The 17,971-nt window shown below is 46.0% G+C and overlaps 1 protein-coding gene across 1 annotated transcript in view; it reads right to left on the bottom strand.

Annotated features, from left to right (window-relative positions):
* LOC143127239 (uncharacterized) overlaps positions 1-17,971 on the bottom strand; it is a 26,819-nt gene continuing 8,848 nt past the window's right edge. The window contains exons 4-11 of the mRNA XM_076288584.1: positions 16,336-17,971; positions 15,941-16,207; positions 11,494-11,940; positions 10,569-10,979; positions 2,264-2,674; positions 1,483-1,893; positions 703-1,113; positions 1-478 (exon numbers count right to left, since the gene is read on the bottom strand). Coding sequence (XP_076144699.1) covers positions 22-478; positions 703-1,113; positions 1,483-1,893; positions 2,264-2,674; positions 10,569-10,979; positions 11,494-11,940; positions 15,941-16,207; positions 16,336-17,971 — 4,451 coding nt within the window. The 3' untranslated portion in view covers positions 1-21. The remainder of the gene's footprint in view (positions 479-702; positions 1,114-1,482; positions 1,894-2,263; positions 2,675-10,568; positions 10,980-11,493; positions 11,941-15,940; positions 16,208-16,335) is intronic.

The raw sequence follows: 17,971 nt of genomic DNA on the forward strand, positions 1-17,971 counted from the left end.
TATATGGAATGAAATTACATTTTACATTTTCACACACCTGAGCTGTGAGATGTAGGGCAGACACTGAAGGAAACTCCTCACTTCACTCTCTTCATCTGACCAGCCTCTCAGCTCTACTGGTCTCTTCTGTGTTTGGAGTTTCAGCACTTCTAGGAGGACGGAGGCCTTTCTCTTTGAGAGGTCTATGGACCAGACTTCAGGAGCTGATTGAAACACAAACTGCAGTACTGAGTAGACACTTCTGTGTGTGTTGGTTTCACAGGCCTTGATGTGGGAGTACAGATCCAACTGAAAATCACTCATTTCATAAAATCCCATGTCATCCTCAAGAGGAAATGTGCTGTAGCTGCACACAGAAGATAAGAGCTCAGAGAAACTCTCTCCTGTAGCTGCATCACACTCAGCTGCTGCTACACTCAGATTCACCAGGACCTGGACCACTTCTTCTTGTGATTTAGATACATAAGATTTCGTGAATCTAAGTAGAAAAAAGTCAGCCATTTAGTACTGTTCCACAAGTAAGACAAAATATAGACAAACCAAATAAAAACACACTTTACAAAGTAAACAGGACTGACAACACTCACACATATGTAAATGTTCATTGAAACACACACACACACTAACAGACATACAATTGCCACAAACATGCACATACAGTAGCTTCAATTTAGAACAAAATTACTGTAACACTTCACACACCTGAGCTGTGAGATGTAGGGCAGACACTGAAGGAAACTCCTCACTTCACTCTCTTCATCTGACCAGCCTCGCAGCTCTACTGGTTTCTTCTGTGTTTGGAGTTTCAGCACTTCTAGGAGGAGGGAGGCCTTTCTCTTTGAGAGGTCTATAGACCAGACTGCAAGAATAAACTGATAAACTGGTTGCAGTGCTGAAATGAGACTCCTGCCAATTTGTGATTCATAGTTCCTCACATAATAGTACAGATCCAAGAGGAAATCAGATTCATTGGAAACACTGAAGAGTGTCATCAATGTCCTGACAGACGTCCACTCATAGAGAGATACTTGCAGACACAGATGCAGATGGAATGATTTCACACTGCGTTCCCACTCCTCCAAGGACATCCCCTCAGACTGCAGTGGAGTAAAGCTGTTTAACGACACAGAGGAGGGAACAGAGGAGAGAGAGGTTTACCCTCAGCTCTAACAGTCTGGTACTGTACATTACAGTTTACACAGTTAACAATGTTGAACTATTGACAACACACACACACGCACACACACACACACACACACACATACACAAATACAGTAAATATATAAACTTATATAAGGTGCTTGTTATAATGGTTACATTTGTTAAATCTGGAAAAAAAACAATCAATTTACACACGACATCTGTAAAATGGGTAAGCCTAATCTGATAAAATCCATGATTTGCTTGCATGCTTTTACTGCATATAATGAAGGAAAAGTCAATATCGCTGATGTACTAGAATGAAAATAAATGTTAACACACCTGAGCTGTGAGATGTAGGGCAAACACTGGAGGAAACTCCTCACTTCACTCTCTTCATCTGACCAGCCCTCCAGCTCTACTGGTTTCTTCTGTGTTTGGAGTTTCAGCACTTCTAGGAGGAGGGAGGCCTTTCTCTTTGAGAGGTCTATAGACCAGACTGCAAGAGTAAACTGATAAACTGGTCGCAGTGCTGGAATGAGACTCCTGCCAATTTGTGATTCATAGTCCCTCACATAATAGTACAGATCCAAGAGCAAATCAGATTCATTGTCAACTCTGAAGAGTGTAATCAATGTCCTGACAGACGTCCAGTCATAGAGAGCTGCTTGCAGACACAGATGCAGATGGAATGATTTCACACTGCGTTCCCACTCCTCCAAGGACATCCCCTCAGACTGCAGTGGAGTAAAGCTGTTTAACGACACAGAGGAGGGAACAGAGGAGAGAGAGGTTTACCCTCAGCTCTAACAGTCTGGTACTGTACATTACAGTTTACACAGTCAACAATGTTGAACTATTGACCACACACACACACACACACGCACGCACGCACACACACACACACAAATACAGTAAATATATAAACTTATATAAGGTGCTTGTTATATCGGTTACATTTGTTAAATCTGGAAAAAAACAATCAACTTACACACGTCATCTGTAAGATGGGTAAGCCTAATCTGATAAAATCCATGATTTGCTTGCATGCTTTTACTGCATATAATGAAGGACAAGTCAATATAGCTGATGTACTGTAGAATGAAAATAAATGTTTACACACCTGAGCTGTGAGATGTAGGACAGACACTGAAGGAAACTCCTCACTTCACTCTCTTCATCTGACCAGCCTCGCAGCTCTACTGGTTTCTTCTGTGTTTGGAGTTTCAGCACTTCTAGGAGGAGGGAGGCCTTTCTCTTTGAGAGGTCTATAGACCAGACTGCAAGAATAAACTGATAAACTGGTCGCAGTGCTGGAATGAGACTCCTGCCAATTTGTGATTCATAGTCCCTCACATAATAGTACAGATCCAAGAGGAAATCTGATTCATTGGAAACACTGAAGAGTGTCATCAATGTCCTGACAGACGTCCACTCATAGAGAGCTGCTTGCAGACACAGATGCAGATGGAATGATTTCACACTGCGTTCCCACTCCTCCACGGACATTCCCTCAGACTGCAGTAGAGTAAAGCTGTTTAACAACACAGAGGAGGGAACAGAGGAGAGAGAGGTTTACCCTCAGCTCTAACAGTCTGGTACTGTACATTACAGTTTACACAGTAGGGTCATTCCAAGTGAAAACAGCCAAAATCGGGGTATCATGTACATGGTACCTCTCAGATTTGGCTGAAAAGCGGTGAAAATATGCCTTATGTTACCAAACTGAGGAATCTGAAGTTTCAGGTCAATATCTCAAACGGTTTGCCTGTGCCGTCCATTTGAAATTCGGGTGCCACGGCCCTAATTGACACATTGGAATTTCACATTTCATCCTTTGCCATTTTTGGAAGCCCATAACGTCTGTTCTAATAGTGGTAGAAGGCTGGAAACTGGTGTTGTAGTTCATTGTAGCCTGTACTACACAATTCTGGAGGCAGAATCAACATTCCTTACTGTTTAGGTGAGAGGTGGGTCACCAAAGTCCTAAAAAATGTTGACGGCATGTGTGATTTTTCACTTTTTGGGTGGCCGTAGCACCACGATTAATGATCATATTTATTCTAAACAGGATTATTTGTTATGTTTGGGAACTTTGCTCTTTCCAAAATTAATTTGAGGGTTATGGTACCACTGGTGGGGGTTTTATGGGGGTCCAAAAACCCTCTCCGGCAAATGTGACTTTTTTGGAACCCCATATTTGGACCCCCAAATGACCATGTGAGCACTTGATGATCCTAATGGGATTTATACCAGATAAAGATACACATTCGTTCTTTCTTTTAATGAAATAACATTTTTGACTATGAAGCTCCATAATATGAATTTTATTCTTCATAATGCACCATTTTGGACATTGTTTCCAGAAGTCTGGAATGTAGATCAGGGAGAATTTAGTGATGATAAAGCATGAAAATAGTGGAAATTATGCTCAGTGACGGCAAACAATTAAATACTGAGACCGTCACAGATTAACCCCTTATCCCCCATGAAAGAGACCCGCCATCAAACTTTCAAACTAAATAACAAGAATGTTACATACTGTAGTGTAAGAACACTACAAATAAAAGTGAGTTCTATTTCGTTTCTCCTGACCGCCAGAGGCGGTGCTTTCAGAACACATGGATATTCATCACACGAACGTGCAGGTCGAGTATTAGTAACAACAAAGTCACCTGTGACCTGGGTGACGTCATCGATGTGCGCCGGCACAAAAGAGAGGTCGACCCAGGAAGTGACCTCTTGAATCTTCTCGCGATTGACGCAGGATTTCAGTTGTTGGACTAACACGCTGAAGTTTCGCTACCCACAGAGGTTGGAGCTGTGACCAACTGGTTCACCCTCCTAGAGACTACGTTAGTCTACATTATAATTCTTCAAACCGGTAAAGCCATTCGTTGATACCTTGCTTCGCGCTGAGTGGCCTCGCTCGGGGAGCGTTGAGTTCTGCGAGGCGGTGTTTCTCGCCGCGGACTCGCGGGCGGAGGTTTTCAGTGGCTAGCTCTCCGGTTCAATTAAGGTAAGTTATACGTTTATTACGACTTGTTGGTGATTTGTTTCGCTGCAGTCAATGGGTGTCGCAGTCGGTGTTTCTCGCCGTAGACATTGTTTTCTTTTCTCAGTTGCCTGTTACAGGCGAGTCGTGGCAAAGTGCGCCATTTAAATTAAGTTGTGTGTATATATGTTTGGCAGCGTGATATTCGCTCCGGTAAAGGGACAAAGCCAACATAATTTATAGATTGTTTAAGTTAAACATATTTGCAGAGATTGTTATTGTTTACAGCTGTCAGAGCCAGGGTGCACTCGCCGGTGGCTACAGCTTTATCTATTGATAAGCCTGGTGTTCTCCCGCCTAGCTACATAGGGCACTTTGCTGGACATGCACTCGTCCTGTGCCGGCTGTCGGGCCCCCCTCGAGCCAGAGGATGGCCACACGGTATGCCCCTCTTGCCTGGGGGTTGAACACCTGAGGCAAGGGCTGACTGAAGAGGCATGCATGAATTGCATGTGCCTCAGTGTGGCAGCGCGGTCAGCTAGGCTAGCCCAGGTGGATCAGCAGCCCGGTACTTCCCAGGGCAGTGGGGGGCAAGAGGTGGCGCCAGCCATGAGACCTGGCAAGCGCCAACACGGGACTTCACACACAGCCTCTAGAGGTAAGAAGCAGAAGGCCGACTTAGCTTCTAAGGTGGAGAAGATGGCTGAGGAGTTTGAGCAGATCAAGACTCTGCTCACCGCCTTACGACCACCGGTGTTGAGTGCGCAGGGCAGCAGTGTTCTCGCTGAAACCCCTTTAGCCTGGCAGGATGAGCTATCTCCGCCGTCATTGTCACCGGCGGTCAGGGCCCAGGGCCAGGACGAGCTTTCTATCAGGGCTTCAGAGGGCTTAGAGTTGGGTGAACCTGAGCCGCACGATTCTGCCTCTCGTGACTCTCAGACCAGCTCCCACGCCGCCAGTCAGAGTACGGGGGCAATGTCAGAGGCTGGTCAACCTTCGATTCAGCCAGCTTTGAAGGCAGCGTTAGCCCGTTTGGGACTGGATACGGCGCCAGCCACCGTGCCTAGGCAGAATGCCTTTTTTAGGGGCTCCACGCATCCCTCCACATTGGCGGTGCCGCCCTCGGCCCCGTATATTGAAGAGCTGCAGAGGTGCTGGGCAGACCCTAGACGGCTTTCCCATCTCCCCAGGGACTGCAGGGCGCTAGCGACCATGCAGGGCGCACACGCCTATGGTCTGCAGAGCATGCCGAACATAGAGCCATCAATGGCAGCCCTGGTTCTGTCTCCCAATGAGGCTCTTAGGCCTGATGCCCGTTGCCCCCGGGCACAGTGCCGTGTCACGGATGACTTGATTGTCAGGAGCTATGACACGGCAGCACGTATGGGACGCATTGGTAATTCGATGTCCCACCTAATGCTGGCCCTCGCCCAGACGTCACAGGGGGCGGACGAGACATCATCTCAGGAGCTGAGTGACGCGTCACTCCAGGCCCTCGCCTACATGACCAGAGAACTTGGTAGGCTAATGGCATACTTAACCCTCGCCCGCCGCCAAATATGGCTAGCCCAGTCTCCGCTAGCAGAGCCTGACAGAAGGGTACTTCGCTCTCTCCCTGTCCTCCCTGGGGAGTTGTTTGGTCAGGCCGCACAGCAGGCCCTAGATAGGAGTGCTCAGGTAGTACAGGCAAGACAGCAGTTTGCCAGTCTCCGTCGGGTGAGCCAGCCCAGGCACAGGGCTCCAACCTCGAGGGGGCCGGCGCCGGCGCTTGCACCATGGCCAGCTGCCCGCCAGGAGCCACAGCGGATGTATGACTTTCGTCACTCCACCACCTCCCGCACTCGCGGCCCTGCACAGGACACCAGAGCCGATGCACGTCGCCCCTCTAGAGACCAGAGGGGGCGGGCGGGCAGACGGTGACAGCTTCACACCGGCGGTCGGCAGTTTTTCCAGCCAGCAGCTCGAACGCTGGAAGACATTAACATCAGACCCCTGGGTGCTGGCAACCCTGTCAGGGGGCTACAGTATCCAATTTCGACGCCGACCGCCAAGCTTCAGAGGGGTCAAGACCACCATCGTGAGCAACCCAGGGAAGGCCCTAGCCCTGAGACAGGAGATCAACGCTCTCTTAGAAAAGGGGGCCATTACGCCAGTCGACAGGCAGACACAGGAAGGTGGGTTTTACTCAACGTATTTCATTATTCCCAAGAAGGACGGCGGTCTCCGCCCGATTCTAGACCTGAGATCTCTCAATGCCCACCTCAAGGTCCTGAAATTCCGTATGCTGCGCACTGTGGAGGTTCTCCAGAGCATTCAGGGGGGCGACTGGTTCACAACCGTCGACCTGAAGGATGCATACTTTCATGTGCCGATTGCACCACATCACAGGCAGTTCCTTCGGTTTGCCTTCGAGGGACGGGCGTACCAGTTCTGCGTCCTACCTTTTGGCATTGCGCTGGCGCCTCGTGTGTTCACCAGGTGTATAGCAGCGGCGTTGGGTCCATTGCAGGCACAGGGAATACGTATTCTGCCCTACCTCGACGATTGGCTGACCTGCTCCCAGTCAGAGGCTCAGGCCCACATGGATGCCGCTGCAGTGGTCGCGCATATCTCAACGCTAGGGCTCAGGGTCAACCACCAGAAGAGCTCTTTGGTGCCCAGTCAGGAGACCGTGTTCTTAGGCATAGAGTTAGATTCACGGACAATGAGGGCAACCCCCTCCCAGAGGAGGGTTCGCAATATCCGCCAGCTGATTGGCCGCTTCAGAGAGGGCAGGTCACTGACTCTGAGAACATTCCAACAGTTGGTTGGCATGCTCACTGCTGCCTCATCCCTGGACCCACTGGGCCTTTTATCGCTTCGGCCACTTCAAAGGTGGCTGAACAACCTCCACCTTCATCCGGCGCAGCATGGGCACAGGCTAGTGAAGGTCACGCCCAGCTGCAGACGGCTCCTCTGCCCATGGAGGAGGAGGGGGTACCTGTGGGCCCATCAACACCTTTTGAGTCTGCGGGCTATGTATCTGCCAGGCACTGCCAACAGAGCCGCAGATCTCTTGTCCCGTCAGAACCCCGACCCAGGGGAATGGAGGCTCCACCCTGCGGTAGTACAGACCATCTGGGAGCGTTATGGCAGGGCGGAGGTGGACCTCTTCGCCTGTCAGGAGTCGACACACTGCCCCCTCTGGTTCAGCCTCTCCGGCCCGAGTCCCTTGGGCCAGGACGCACTAGCACATGCATGGCCGAGACAACGGCTGTATGCATTCCCCCCTCTGCCGTTGATCCTGCCCACCCTGCACAGGATTACAGTGGAACACTACGAGCTGCTCCTGATCGCCCCTCGGTGGCCAGGGAGAGTTTGGTTTCCCAAGTTGCTGCAGCTGCTCGACGGAGAACCCTGGGGCCTTCCAGTGAGGAAGGACCTGCTGTCACAGCTGGGTGGTCAGATCTGGCACCCGGATCCAGCTCGGCTGCAACTCTGGGTTTGGCCACTGAAGGACCGGACCCTCTCCTAGGGCTCTGTGAACCAGCAGTGGTCAGCACCATTAATAGCTCTCGGGCACCCTCCACCAATGCCCTCTACGCAAGCAGGTGGAGAATTTTTTCTGAATGGTGCCAAGCGCAGGGACAGGGGCCGACAGGCTGTCCCCTGCCAACCATCCTGCAGTTCCTTCAGTCACTTTTCGACAGGGGACTTACACCTTCTACCATCAAGGTGTATACGGCTGCCATCTCGGCGCGGCATAGCAGAATTGAGGGGAGGACGGTAGGGTCCCATGCCTTGGTGGCCCGTTTCCTGAAGGGCGCTCTCCGGTTAAGACCCCCCCAACAGAGCCAGGTGCCCTCTTGGGATCTCCCTCTGGTGTTGCAGGCTCTCTGCAGAGCACCATTCGAACCTTTGAGGACAGCAGACATCAGCTGGCTCTCCTTGAAGACCGCCTTTCTCCTCGCCATAGCGTCAGCAAGGCGAGTCGGGGAGCTGCATGCACTTTCAGTCAGCGGGGATTGCCTGCAGTGGCATCCTGGAGGCAGTGGGGTCACTCTATGGCCGAATCCCTCCTTCCTTCCGAAGACCCTCTCTTCCACATTTGTCAACCAGCCTCTTAGCCTGGCAGCTTTCGAGACAGCTCCGGATGGAGGGTCAGACTTGAGTGCAGAGCTTTTATGTCCAGTGCGCGCCCTCAGGAGGTACGTCACAAGTACAGAGGGATTCCGCCAGTGTGATGCCCTGTTTGTCTGCCATACAGGGCCAAGGAGGGGTCAGGCACTCTCCAAGGAGAGACTGTCTAGGTGGATAGTGGACGCCATTCTGCATGCCTACAGGCAGAGTGACTCCCTAGTCCCTCAGCTGGTCCGGGCACACTCCACAAGGAGTGTAGCAACCTCGTGGGCTTCTCTGAGGGGCGTGCCCCTTTCTGATATATGCAGAGCAGCCTCCTGGGCATCAGGCTGCACTTTCACAAGGTTCTACAGGGTCAATGTTGTCCCCCATAACCCTCTGGCAACAGCAGTGCTCCCAAGCTCGTCACAGCATCTCTAGAGATGGGTAGGCACTCCTCATGACTTTGTTGGTACTAGTCATCCATGTGCTGAAAGCACCGCCTCTGGCGGTCAGGAGAAACGAAATAGAACGAGGGTTATGCATATAACCACGGTTCTATGAGTTTCGGATGACCCCCAGAGCTTGGCCGTCACTCGGAGGGAACACGAGAAGATTGCCATGAGGTCACTTCCTGGGTCGACCTCTCTTTTGTGCAGGTGACTTTGTTGTTACTAATACTCGACCTGCACGTTCGTGTGATGAATATCCATGTGCTGAAAGCACCGCCTCTGGCGGTCATCCGAAACTCATAGAACCGTGGTTATATGCATAACCCTCGTTTTTCCTTGCCCCTGTCACTCCAAATAAAATTAAATTGAAAATTAAATGGAATAGTGTCTTTAAGTATTATCCAAGAAATTGTGGAAGCAGTGGCATCATTTTGTCATGGTCATTTTGGTCAAGTTTGTATTGGCGAGCACTGCGTCCATAGATGTCTGGCACACTGACACAACAAGTGATATGTTGGAATGACACCCAACAGGGGATCTGTCTTTGGTCCGATGGCCATTTGAGAATGTTGTTGACACACTTCATGAATTTCACAAAAATGTCACCATGTTCATCTGAACGTTCAACAATGTTTCCAATGAACCAATCATAGATACAGGCAATGTATTTTCCTGGCTGGAAAATTTAGTTTTGTGGCTGATCTGACATTCTTTTTTGTTAGTGCAGAAGATATAAAAAAACATGAGAAAATATAGGAATTGGAGAGACGTTACGCCTCGGCCAAAACGATCAGTGGAACACGATCACATCATTGCTTTAAACCAATTTCCAAAAATAAGATACGGATGAAATTAATATCACAGGATACAATATTCACAGATGTCGATGCAGGACAACAATCGGATTCAGAACACTTGGATACAGAACACCCGGCAGAACACTCAGTTAGATCAGCCACAAAACTCAATTTTCCAGCTAGGAAAATACATTGCCTGTATCTATGATGATAACTGGTTCATTGGAAACATTGTTGAACGTTCAGATGAACATGGTGATGTTTTTGTGAAATTCATGAAGTGTGTCAACAACATCCTCAAATGGCCATCGGACCAAAGACAGATCCCCTGTTGGGTGCCATTCCAACATATCATTTGTTGTGTCAGTGTGCCAGACATCTATGAACGCAGTGCTCGCCAATACAAACTTGACAAAAAATTACCATGACAAAATGATGCCACTGCTTCCACAATTTCTTGGATAATACTATAGACACTATTTAATTTTCAATTTAATTTTATTTGGAGAGTGACAGGGGCAAGGGAAAACTCTTTTATTTGTAGTGGTCTTACACTATGTAACATTCTTGTTATTTAGTTTGAAAGTTTGATGGAGGGTCTCTTTCATGGGGGATAAGGGGTTAATCTGTGACAGCATCTCAATATTTAATTGTTTGCCATCACTGAGCATAATACCTAAAACTTCAGATTCCTCAGTTTGGTAACATAAGGCATATTTTCACCGCTTTTCAGCAAAATCTGAGAGGTGTCATGTACATGGGTGGCTGAGTTGACATGGAATGACCCAGTAAACAATTTTGAACTATTGACAACACACACACACACACACACACACACACACACACACACACACACACACATAAATACAGTAAATATATAAACTTATATAAGGTGCTTGTTATAATGGTTACATTTGTGTTAAATCTAGAAAAAAAACAATCAATTTACACACGTCATGTGTAAAATGGGTAAGCCTAATCTGATAAAATCCATGATTTGCTTGCATGCTTTTACTGCATATAATGAAGGAAAAGTCAATATCGCTGATGTACTGTACTGTAGAATGAAAATAAATGTTCAAACACCTGAGCTGTGAGATGTAGGGCAGACACTGGAGGAAACTCCTCACTTGACTCTCTTCATCTGACCAGCCTCTCAGCTCTACTGGTTTCTTGTGTGTTTGGAGTTTCAGCACTTCTAGGAGGAGGGAGGCCTTTCTCTTTGAGAGGTCTATAGACCAGACTGCAAGAGTAAACTGATAAACTGATCGCAGTGCTGGAATGAGACTCCTGCCAATTTGTGATTCATAGTTCCTCACATAATAGTACAGATCCAACAGGAAATCAGATTCATTGGAAACACTGAAGAGTGTCATCAATGTTCTGACAGACGTCCACTCATAGAGAGATACTTGCAGACACAGATGCAGATGGAATGATTTCACACTGCGTTCCCACTCCTCCAAGGACATTCCCTCAGACTGCAGTGGAGTAAAGCTGTTTAACAACACAGAGGAGGGAACAGAGGAGAGAGAGGTTTACCCTCAGCTCTAACAGTCTGGTACTGTACATTACAGTTTACACAGTAAACAATTTTGAACTATTGACAACACACACACACACACACACACACACGCACGCACACACACACACACGCACACACACACGCACACACACACACACACACACACACACACACACACACACAAATACAAATACAAATACACACACACACGTGCGCGCCCGCACACACACACACACACCTCCGCACACACACACACACCTACACACACACACACACACACAGTATACAGTATATATCAAAGGTGTTAAATCGGTTACATTTGTTATATCTGGAAAGAAACAGTCAATTTACACGTCACCCGTAAGATGGGTAAGACTAATCTGATAAAATCCATGATTTGCTTGCATGCTTTTACTGCATATAATGAAGGACACGTCAATATAGCTGATGTACTGTACTGTAGAATGAAAATAAATGTTCACACACCTGAGCTGTGAGATGTAGGGCAGACACTGAAGGAAACTCCTCACTTCACTGTCTTCATCTGACCAGCCTCTCAGCTCTACTGGTTTCTTCTGTGTTTGGAGTTTCAGCACTTCTAGGAGGAGGGAGGCCTTTCTCTTTGAGAGGTCTATGGACCAGACTGTAGGAGCTGACTGGTAAAATGGCTTAAGTGCAGGCAAGAGAGTCCTGCCTTTTAAAATCTCAATGTCTTTCACTTTCGAACACAAATCCAGCAGAAACTCATTGTGAGAACCATTGTAATAATCAGCACACCTATCAATCTTCTCAAAAGGGAAGGTGCACACAGAGCACAAGAGCTCAGAGAAACTCTCTCCTGTAGCTGAATCAGACACAGCTGCTGCCACACTCAGATCCAGCAGGAAACGGAACACTCCCTTTGGATACTCATTCAGTTCCTCTTCTGTGAATCTAACAAGAATAAACACAACTAGTCTGGTAAAGTCAACAATATTGACCAGAAACACACACACACACACACACACACACACACACACACACTTTTTGTGCAATTGGGACTGTGTGTGAGAATGCAAACCAATGGCATCCATACAATAAAAAAGAGGAAATTAACATCACATTAATGTTTAATGTAAAAAATACAGTGGTTCAACTGGTTGCTACCACACAAAAAATACAGAATGTGAAATTCAACTCAGGTTTATCATTATTATGACCGCCGCGCAGCGAAGCGGCGGTCATATAGGTTTAGTCAGATTTATTTATTTATTTATTTTTTTTTCTTTCTTTTTCGCATGCCCAAATTTCCGTCAGTGAGTCCCGGGACACTGAAAGACCGGGGTACACGAAACTTGGTGGGCATGTAACCCCACATGGATAGCATGGAACCATCGTTTTTCGTTTTGATCTGTAGCCCCCCCGCTGGACTGGACCCCCCGAAAGGAGGGTAGGGCAGACACAGTTTTCTGTGAATATCTCGAAAACCGTAGGGTTTAGGAGGACCATTTTTTTTTTGTATGTTGATCTCAAGGGGCCATGTCAACCCATTCCATAACCACTCATTTCATGTATAGCGCCACCTAGTTAAACACAAAAAAGTAAAAATGAGGTGTTGTAATTGAAGGTATCTGTGACCTAACATAGTCAAAACTGCACGAAATTGGAAGTGTAGGATCATTATGACACCCTCTGTATGCACGCCAAATTTTGTGGAATTCCGTTCATGGGGGGCCACACAATAAATTAATTTATGTTACTATACACCAACTGGCCTGTAGGTGGCCGGAGACAGTTTTCTGTGAATATCTCGAGAACCGTAGGGCCTAGGAGGTCCACCTTTTTTATGTATGTTGGTCTTAAGGGGGCATGTCAACACATCCCATTACCACTTATTTCATGTATAGCGCCACCTAGTTAAAAATTAAAAAGCAAAAAATTAGGTGTTTTCATCACAATATCTCTGGCTGACAAGGTCAAAACTGCACAAAATTAAAAGTGTAGGATCATTATGACACCCTCCGAATGCATGCCAAGTTTTGTGTACTTTCGTTCATGGGGGGCCTTACAATAAAATAATTTATGTGTACATTTAGTGACGTACACCAACAAGGATTCCCGGGACACTGAAAGACTGGGGTACACAAAACTTGGTGGGCATGTACCCCCACATGGATAGCATGGAACCGTCATTTTTCGTTTTGATCTGTAGCCCCCCCGCTGGACTGGACCCCCCGAAAGGAGGGTAGGGCAGACACAGTTCTCTGTGAATATCTTGAGAACTGTAGGGCCTAGGATGACCATTTTTTTTCGTATGTTTGCCTCCAGGGGTCATGTTAACCCATTTCATGTGCACACATGTGCACAAACAGATACACACACACACACACACACACACATACATTCACAGTAATCATACGTATGACAGATACTCACACAGTAGACATATGTACGGGCACATACGCAGGCACACACACAAGCACGCACACACACACACCCACACACACACACACACTCACACACACAACATAAACATAACACAATCAAGAATTTCTCAGAATTATGAACAGGCAAGATGGAGGTGGGGTTGTATAAAATTCATTTTACATGTGAAATCTATGAATTAATCATGTTTTGGTACTTGTTGTCTAGCATACCAGTGAGAATTGAGTGTGGATAATGCAATTTAGTGAGACAGTTAGAATCATATAGGCCTTTCAGCGTGATTTCTTTTTGTGGAAAAAATGTGCTGGACTGGGCGGCGGTCATATTTTGTACCGCTCTGCGGTATATCTAGTTATTACTACTATTATTATGACCGCCGCGCAGCGAAGCGGCGGTCATATAGGTTTAGTCAGATTTTTTTTTTTTTTTTTTTTTTTTCTTTTTCGCATGCCCAAATTTCCGTCAATGAGTCCCGGGACACTGAAAGACCGGGGTACACGAAACTTGGTGGCCATGTAACCCCACATGGATAGCATGGAACCATCGTTTTTCGTTTTGATCTGTAGCCCCCCCGCTGGACTGGACCCCCCGAAAGGAGGGTAGGGCAGACACAGTTTTCTGGGAATATCTCGAAAACCGTAGGGTTTAGGAGGACCATTTTTTTTTTGTATGTTGATCTCAAGGGGCCATGTCAACCCATTCCATAACCACTCATTTCATGTATAGCGCCACCTAGTTAAACACAAAAAAGTAAAAATGAGGTGTTGTAATCGCAGGTATCTGTGACCTAACTTAGTCAAAACTGCACGAAATTGGAAGTGTAGGATCATTATGACACCCTCTGAATGCACGCCAAGTTTCGTGGAATTCCGTTCATGGGGGGCCACACAATAAATTAATTTATGTTACTATACACCAACTGGCCTGTAGGTGGCCGGAGACAGTTTTCTGTGAATATCTCGAGGACCGTAGGGCCTAGGAGGTCCACATTTTTTTTGTATATTGATCTCAAGGGGCCATGTCAACCCATCCCATTACCACTTATTTCATGTATAGCGCCACCTAGTTAAAAATTAAAAAGCAAAAAATTAGGTGTTTTCATCACAATATCTCTGGCTGACATGGTCAAAACTGCACGAAATTGAAAGTGTAGGATCATTATGACACCCTCCGAATGCATGCCAAGTTTTGTGTACTTTCGTTCATGGGGGGCCTTACAATAAAATAATTTATGTGTACATTTAGTGACGTACACCAACAAGGATTCCCGGGACACTGAAAGACCGGGGTACACAAAACTTGGTGGGCATGTACCCCCACATGGATAGCATGGAACCGTAATTTTTCGTTTTGATCTGTAGCCCCCCCGCTGGACTGGACCCCCCGAAAGGAGGGTAGGCCAGACACAGTTCTCTGTGAATATCTTGAGAACTGTAGGGCCTAGGATGACCATTTTTTTTCCGTATATTTGCCTCTAGGGGTCATGTTAACCCATTTCATTTGCACACATGTGCACAAACAGATACACACACACACACACACAGTAATCATACGTATGACACATACTCACACAGTAGACATATGTACGCTTCCATGCACAGACACATACGTAGGCACACACACAAGCACGCACACACACACACTCACACACACACACACCCACACACATAACATAAACATAACACAAACAATCAAGAATTTCTCAGAATTATGAACAGGCAAGATCGAGGTGGGGTTGTATAAAATGAATTTTACATGTGAAAATCTATGAACTAATCATGTTTTGGTACTTGTTGTCTAGCAGATACCAGTGAGAATTGAGTGTGGATAATGCAATTTAGTGAGACAGTTAGAATCATATAGGCCTTTCAACGTGATTTCTTTTTGTGGAAAAAATGTGCTGGACTGGGCGGCGGTCATATTTTGTACCGCTCTGCGGTACATCTAGTTAGTAGTAGGCTAGTAAGTAGGCTAGTAAAAAAAACTGAAATGGAATTATCAGGGTTCCCACTCAAATGTAAAATTCCATGACTTTTTTCCCTGACTTTCCCTGACAAAAAACTTGTATTTCCATGACTTAATATATAATATACCGACCAATGATTTCAGAGCAGCCGCGTAGCGTTCAATAATCTTTTACTTTTTTAGAGCAGCAGATGAATAAATGGGCATTGAATAAACAAAGTTGGGCTACTCACACAAGCAGTAAAGCTAATATGGCTACTCACGCAAGCAGTAAAGCTAATAACCAGATACACACCAGTTCTGCATGGAAATATGTATTAATGTATTTTGGCAAGTCAATTTTAAACTACTACAACATTTCCTGATATTCCATGACTTTGCCCCAAACATGATACAATCCCCTGACTTTCCACGTCTGGAATAGACTTTTCCAAAATTCCATGATATTCCAGAAATTCCAAGACCCGTGGGAACCCTGAATTATGTCATGAAACACTGGGCAGACACTGAAATCAAATCCTCATTCCATCTGTCTGTAACTTACCTGAGAGAGGTGATGTGTGGCAGACCACTGAGAATGACACTGCAGAGGTCCTTACTCAGGGACTGTGCTTCCTGATGGCAGTGCAGGACCAGGCTCATCTGCTGTGGGTGCTGCCGTATCATTTCTCCTGCTCTCTCAAACACAGATGGATCCCAAGTTGGCAGGTGCATCTCAGGTCCAGAAAGTTTCAGCAAATCAGGGAAAACTCCCGGGTTTTCACAACTCAGTGTGGCTGTCCATATTTGACGTAAAAGGCTGGAATCAATTCTGCAAGGGCAAAAGTCAGAGACATGAGACTGAGTATGAAAGTAAGAAACTCCCATGACTATAATTCTTAAGTTTGATATCATTTATAAGTGGAAAAATGCTATTGAAAGGTGATTTGAATGTTATACCTGACATATCCATTACAGTCAAAGATGAAGTTTAGTCCTTGCTTAGATATTCTGCAGTTCTCCAGATCAAGAACAACCTTCATGCTTGTAGCCTGTTTGATTACGTAAGACAATGTGCAACACAGATGTGAATGCAGATGTCCATCTGCCAAGTCCAAATTGTAGTTCACCCTGCTGAGAAAAACTGAGCATGCCTGAGGAGACTGTAGTTCAAACAGGCACTGGCAGAGGAAGAGAAGCTCTTCATAGCCATCCTCAAAGTCCTGGTCCACGTTTATATGAAGGGATAAAACTTTCTCAATAAATCCGGTAGATGTCACTTTAATACGCTCCTTTGGACATATACAACTGACTAATGAGAGATTTCTCTCAGATAGCAGACCACATAGAAAAGGAATCACATGCCTCATGTGTTTTCCTTCATCAGTTTTGCATTGGTGGAAGAATCCATCAATATCTCCTGGATTAGACAGCAACCATATTGCAGCAAAGAACTCCTGCAGAGTGTTGTGGAGAAATATACTATATGTTTTCACAGAAGTGGGGCCATCTCTCATGGTAAGCAGATGCAGAAAATTATGCTCAATGTTGGTATCATCACAACCCTCCAGGACTATAGACCTCTGGTTTATTGCAAGGAATGCATCTTTAGACAAATCTTGTATCTTCTCCATGTTGCATTGAATGAATTTGTCTAGTTGTCTTAATGTCAGGTCTGAGTCACATTTTTTCATTATTTGACGGAAGATGTTGAGGTAGACCTCAGTTGTTGTAAAAAGATTAGGAGTTACTGTCATTGGAAACAGCATACAGGCAGCAACCATGAGTGCGTTCACAGGAACATAGCAGAGGCTGAACAGCTCAGGATTCCCGAGGATGTAGCTCAGAGCATCAGGTTTATCCTTTAGCATGTGGGACATGTACGTCTGGATCGATTCTTCACTGAACCCCTCAACACACACTCTGAAACATGTCTCGATTGACAGGAACTCTTCATAATCTAGTCTGCAGGTTACCACAACCTTGGCCTCAGGAAGAAGGTCTTTGTCAAATATCTTTCTTAAAACTGAGTTCCTCTGCACACTATTGATATTATCAACAATGATTGTGACATGTTCAGAGTTCTTCTTAATATCCTCAAGAACCTCGTCTCTGTTTAAACTTGGTTCAGCATATACCCCAAAGAGCAATGATTCCAAATCCACTGGTGATGACATCCCACATAGTGTCGTTTCATCAAAGTAGAACAAGTAGTTTAGTTTGCAATTCTCCTTTTTTACCCAAAGGTTAATCATTTCCAAAGCAACTGTTGTTTTCCCAATTCCAGGTTTACCCACAAGCAGAATGTTTTGCTCATTACATTCAAGGAGGTAATCAGGAGATAACTGAGGCTTGCTCTTTGGAATGTAGGCACTCAGCTTTTTAGTCCGAGATTTCTTGTATTTCTTGGTTTTCTGTTTAATTTTAGTTGGCTCTGCATATCCCTGCCCTGCTCTGTCTAGTACCAAAGGAGTGTAAGAAAAGCATTGCACTGCATTTCTACCAAATACAAAATTTATTTGCTCTGTGCGAGTGTGGAGGATTTTCAGGGCTTTGGTTTTGAGCTGTGCCTGGTATAGCTGGCATGATCTGGGGC

This window comes from Alosa pseudoharengus, unplaced genomic scaffold, assembly GCF_046254945.1.
Source record: "Alosa pseudoharengus isolate Yale_2024_CS ecotype anadromous, Long Island Sound unplaced genomic scaffold, YU_APseudo_1.1 YU_APseudo_1.1_scf_17, whole genome shotgun sequence".
NCBI classification, from domain to species: Eukaryota; Metazoa; Chordata; class Actinopteri; order Clupeiformes; family Clupeidae; genus Alosa; species Alosa pseudoharengus.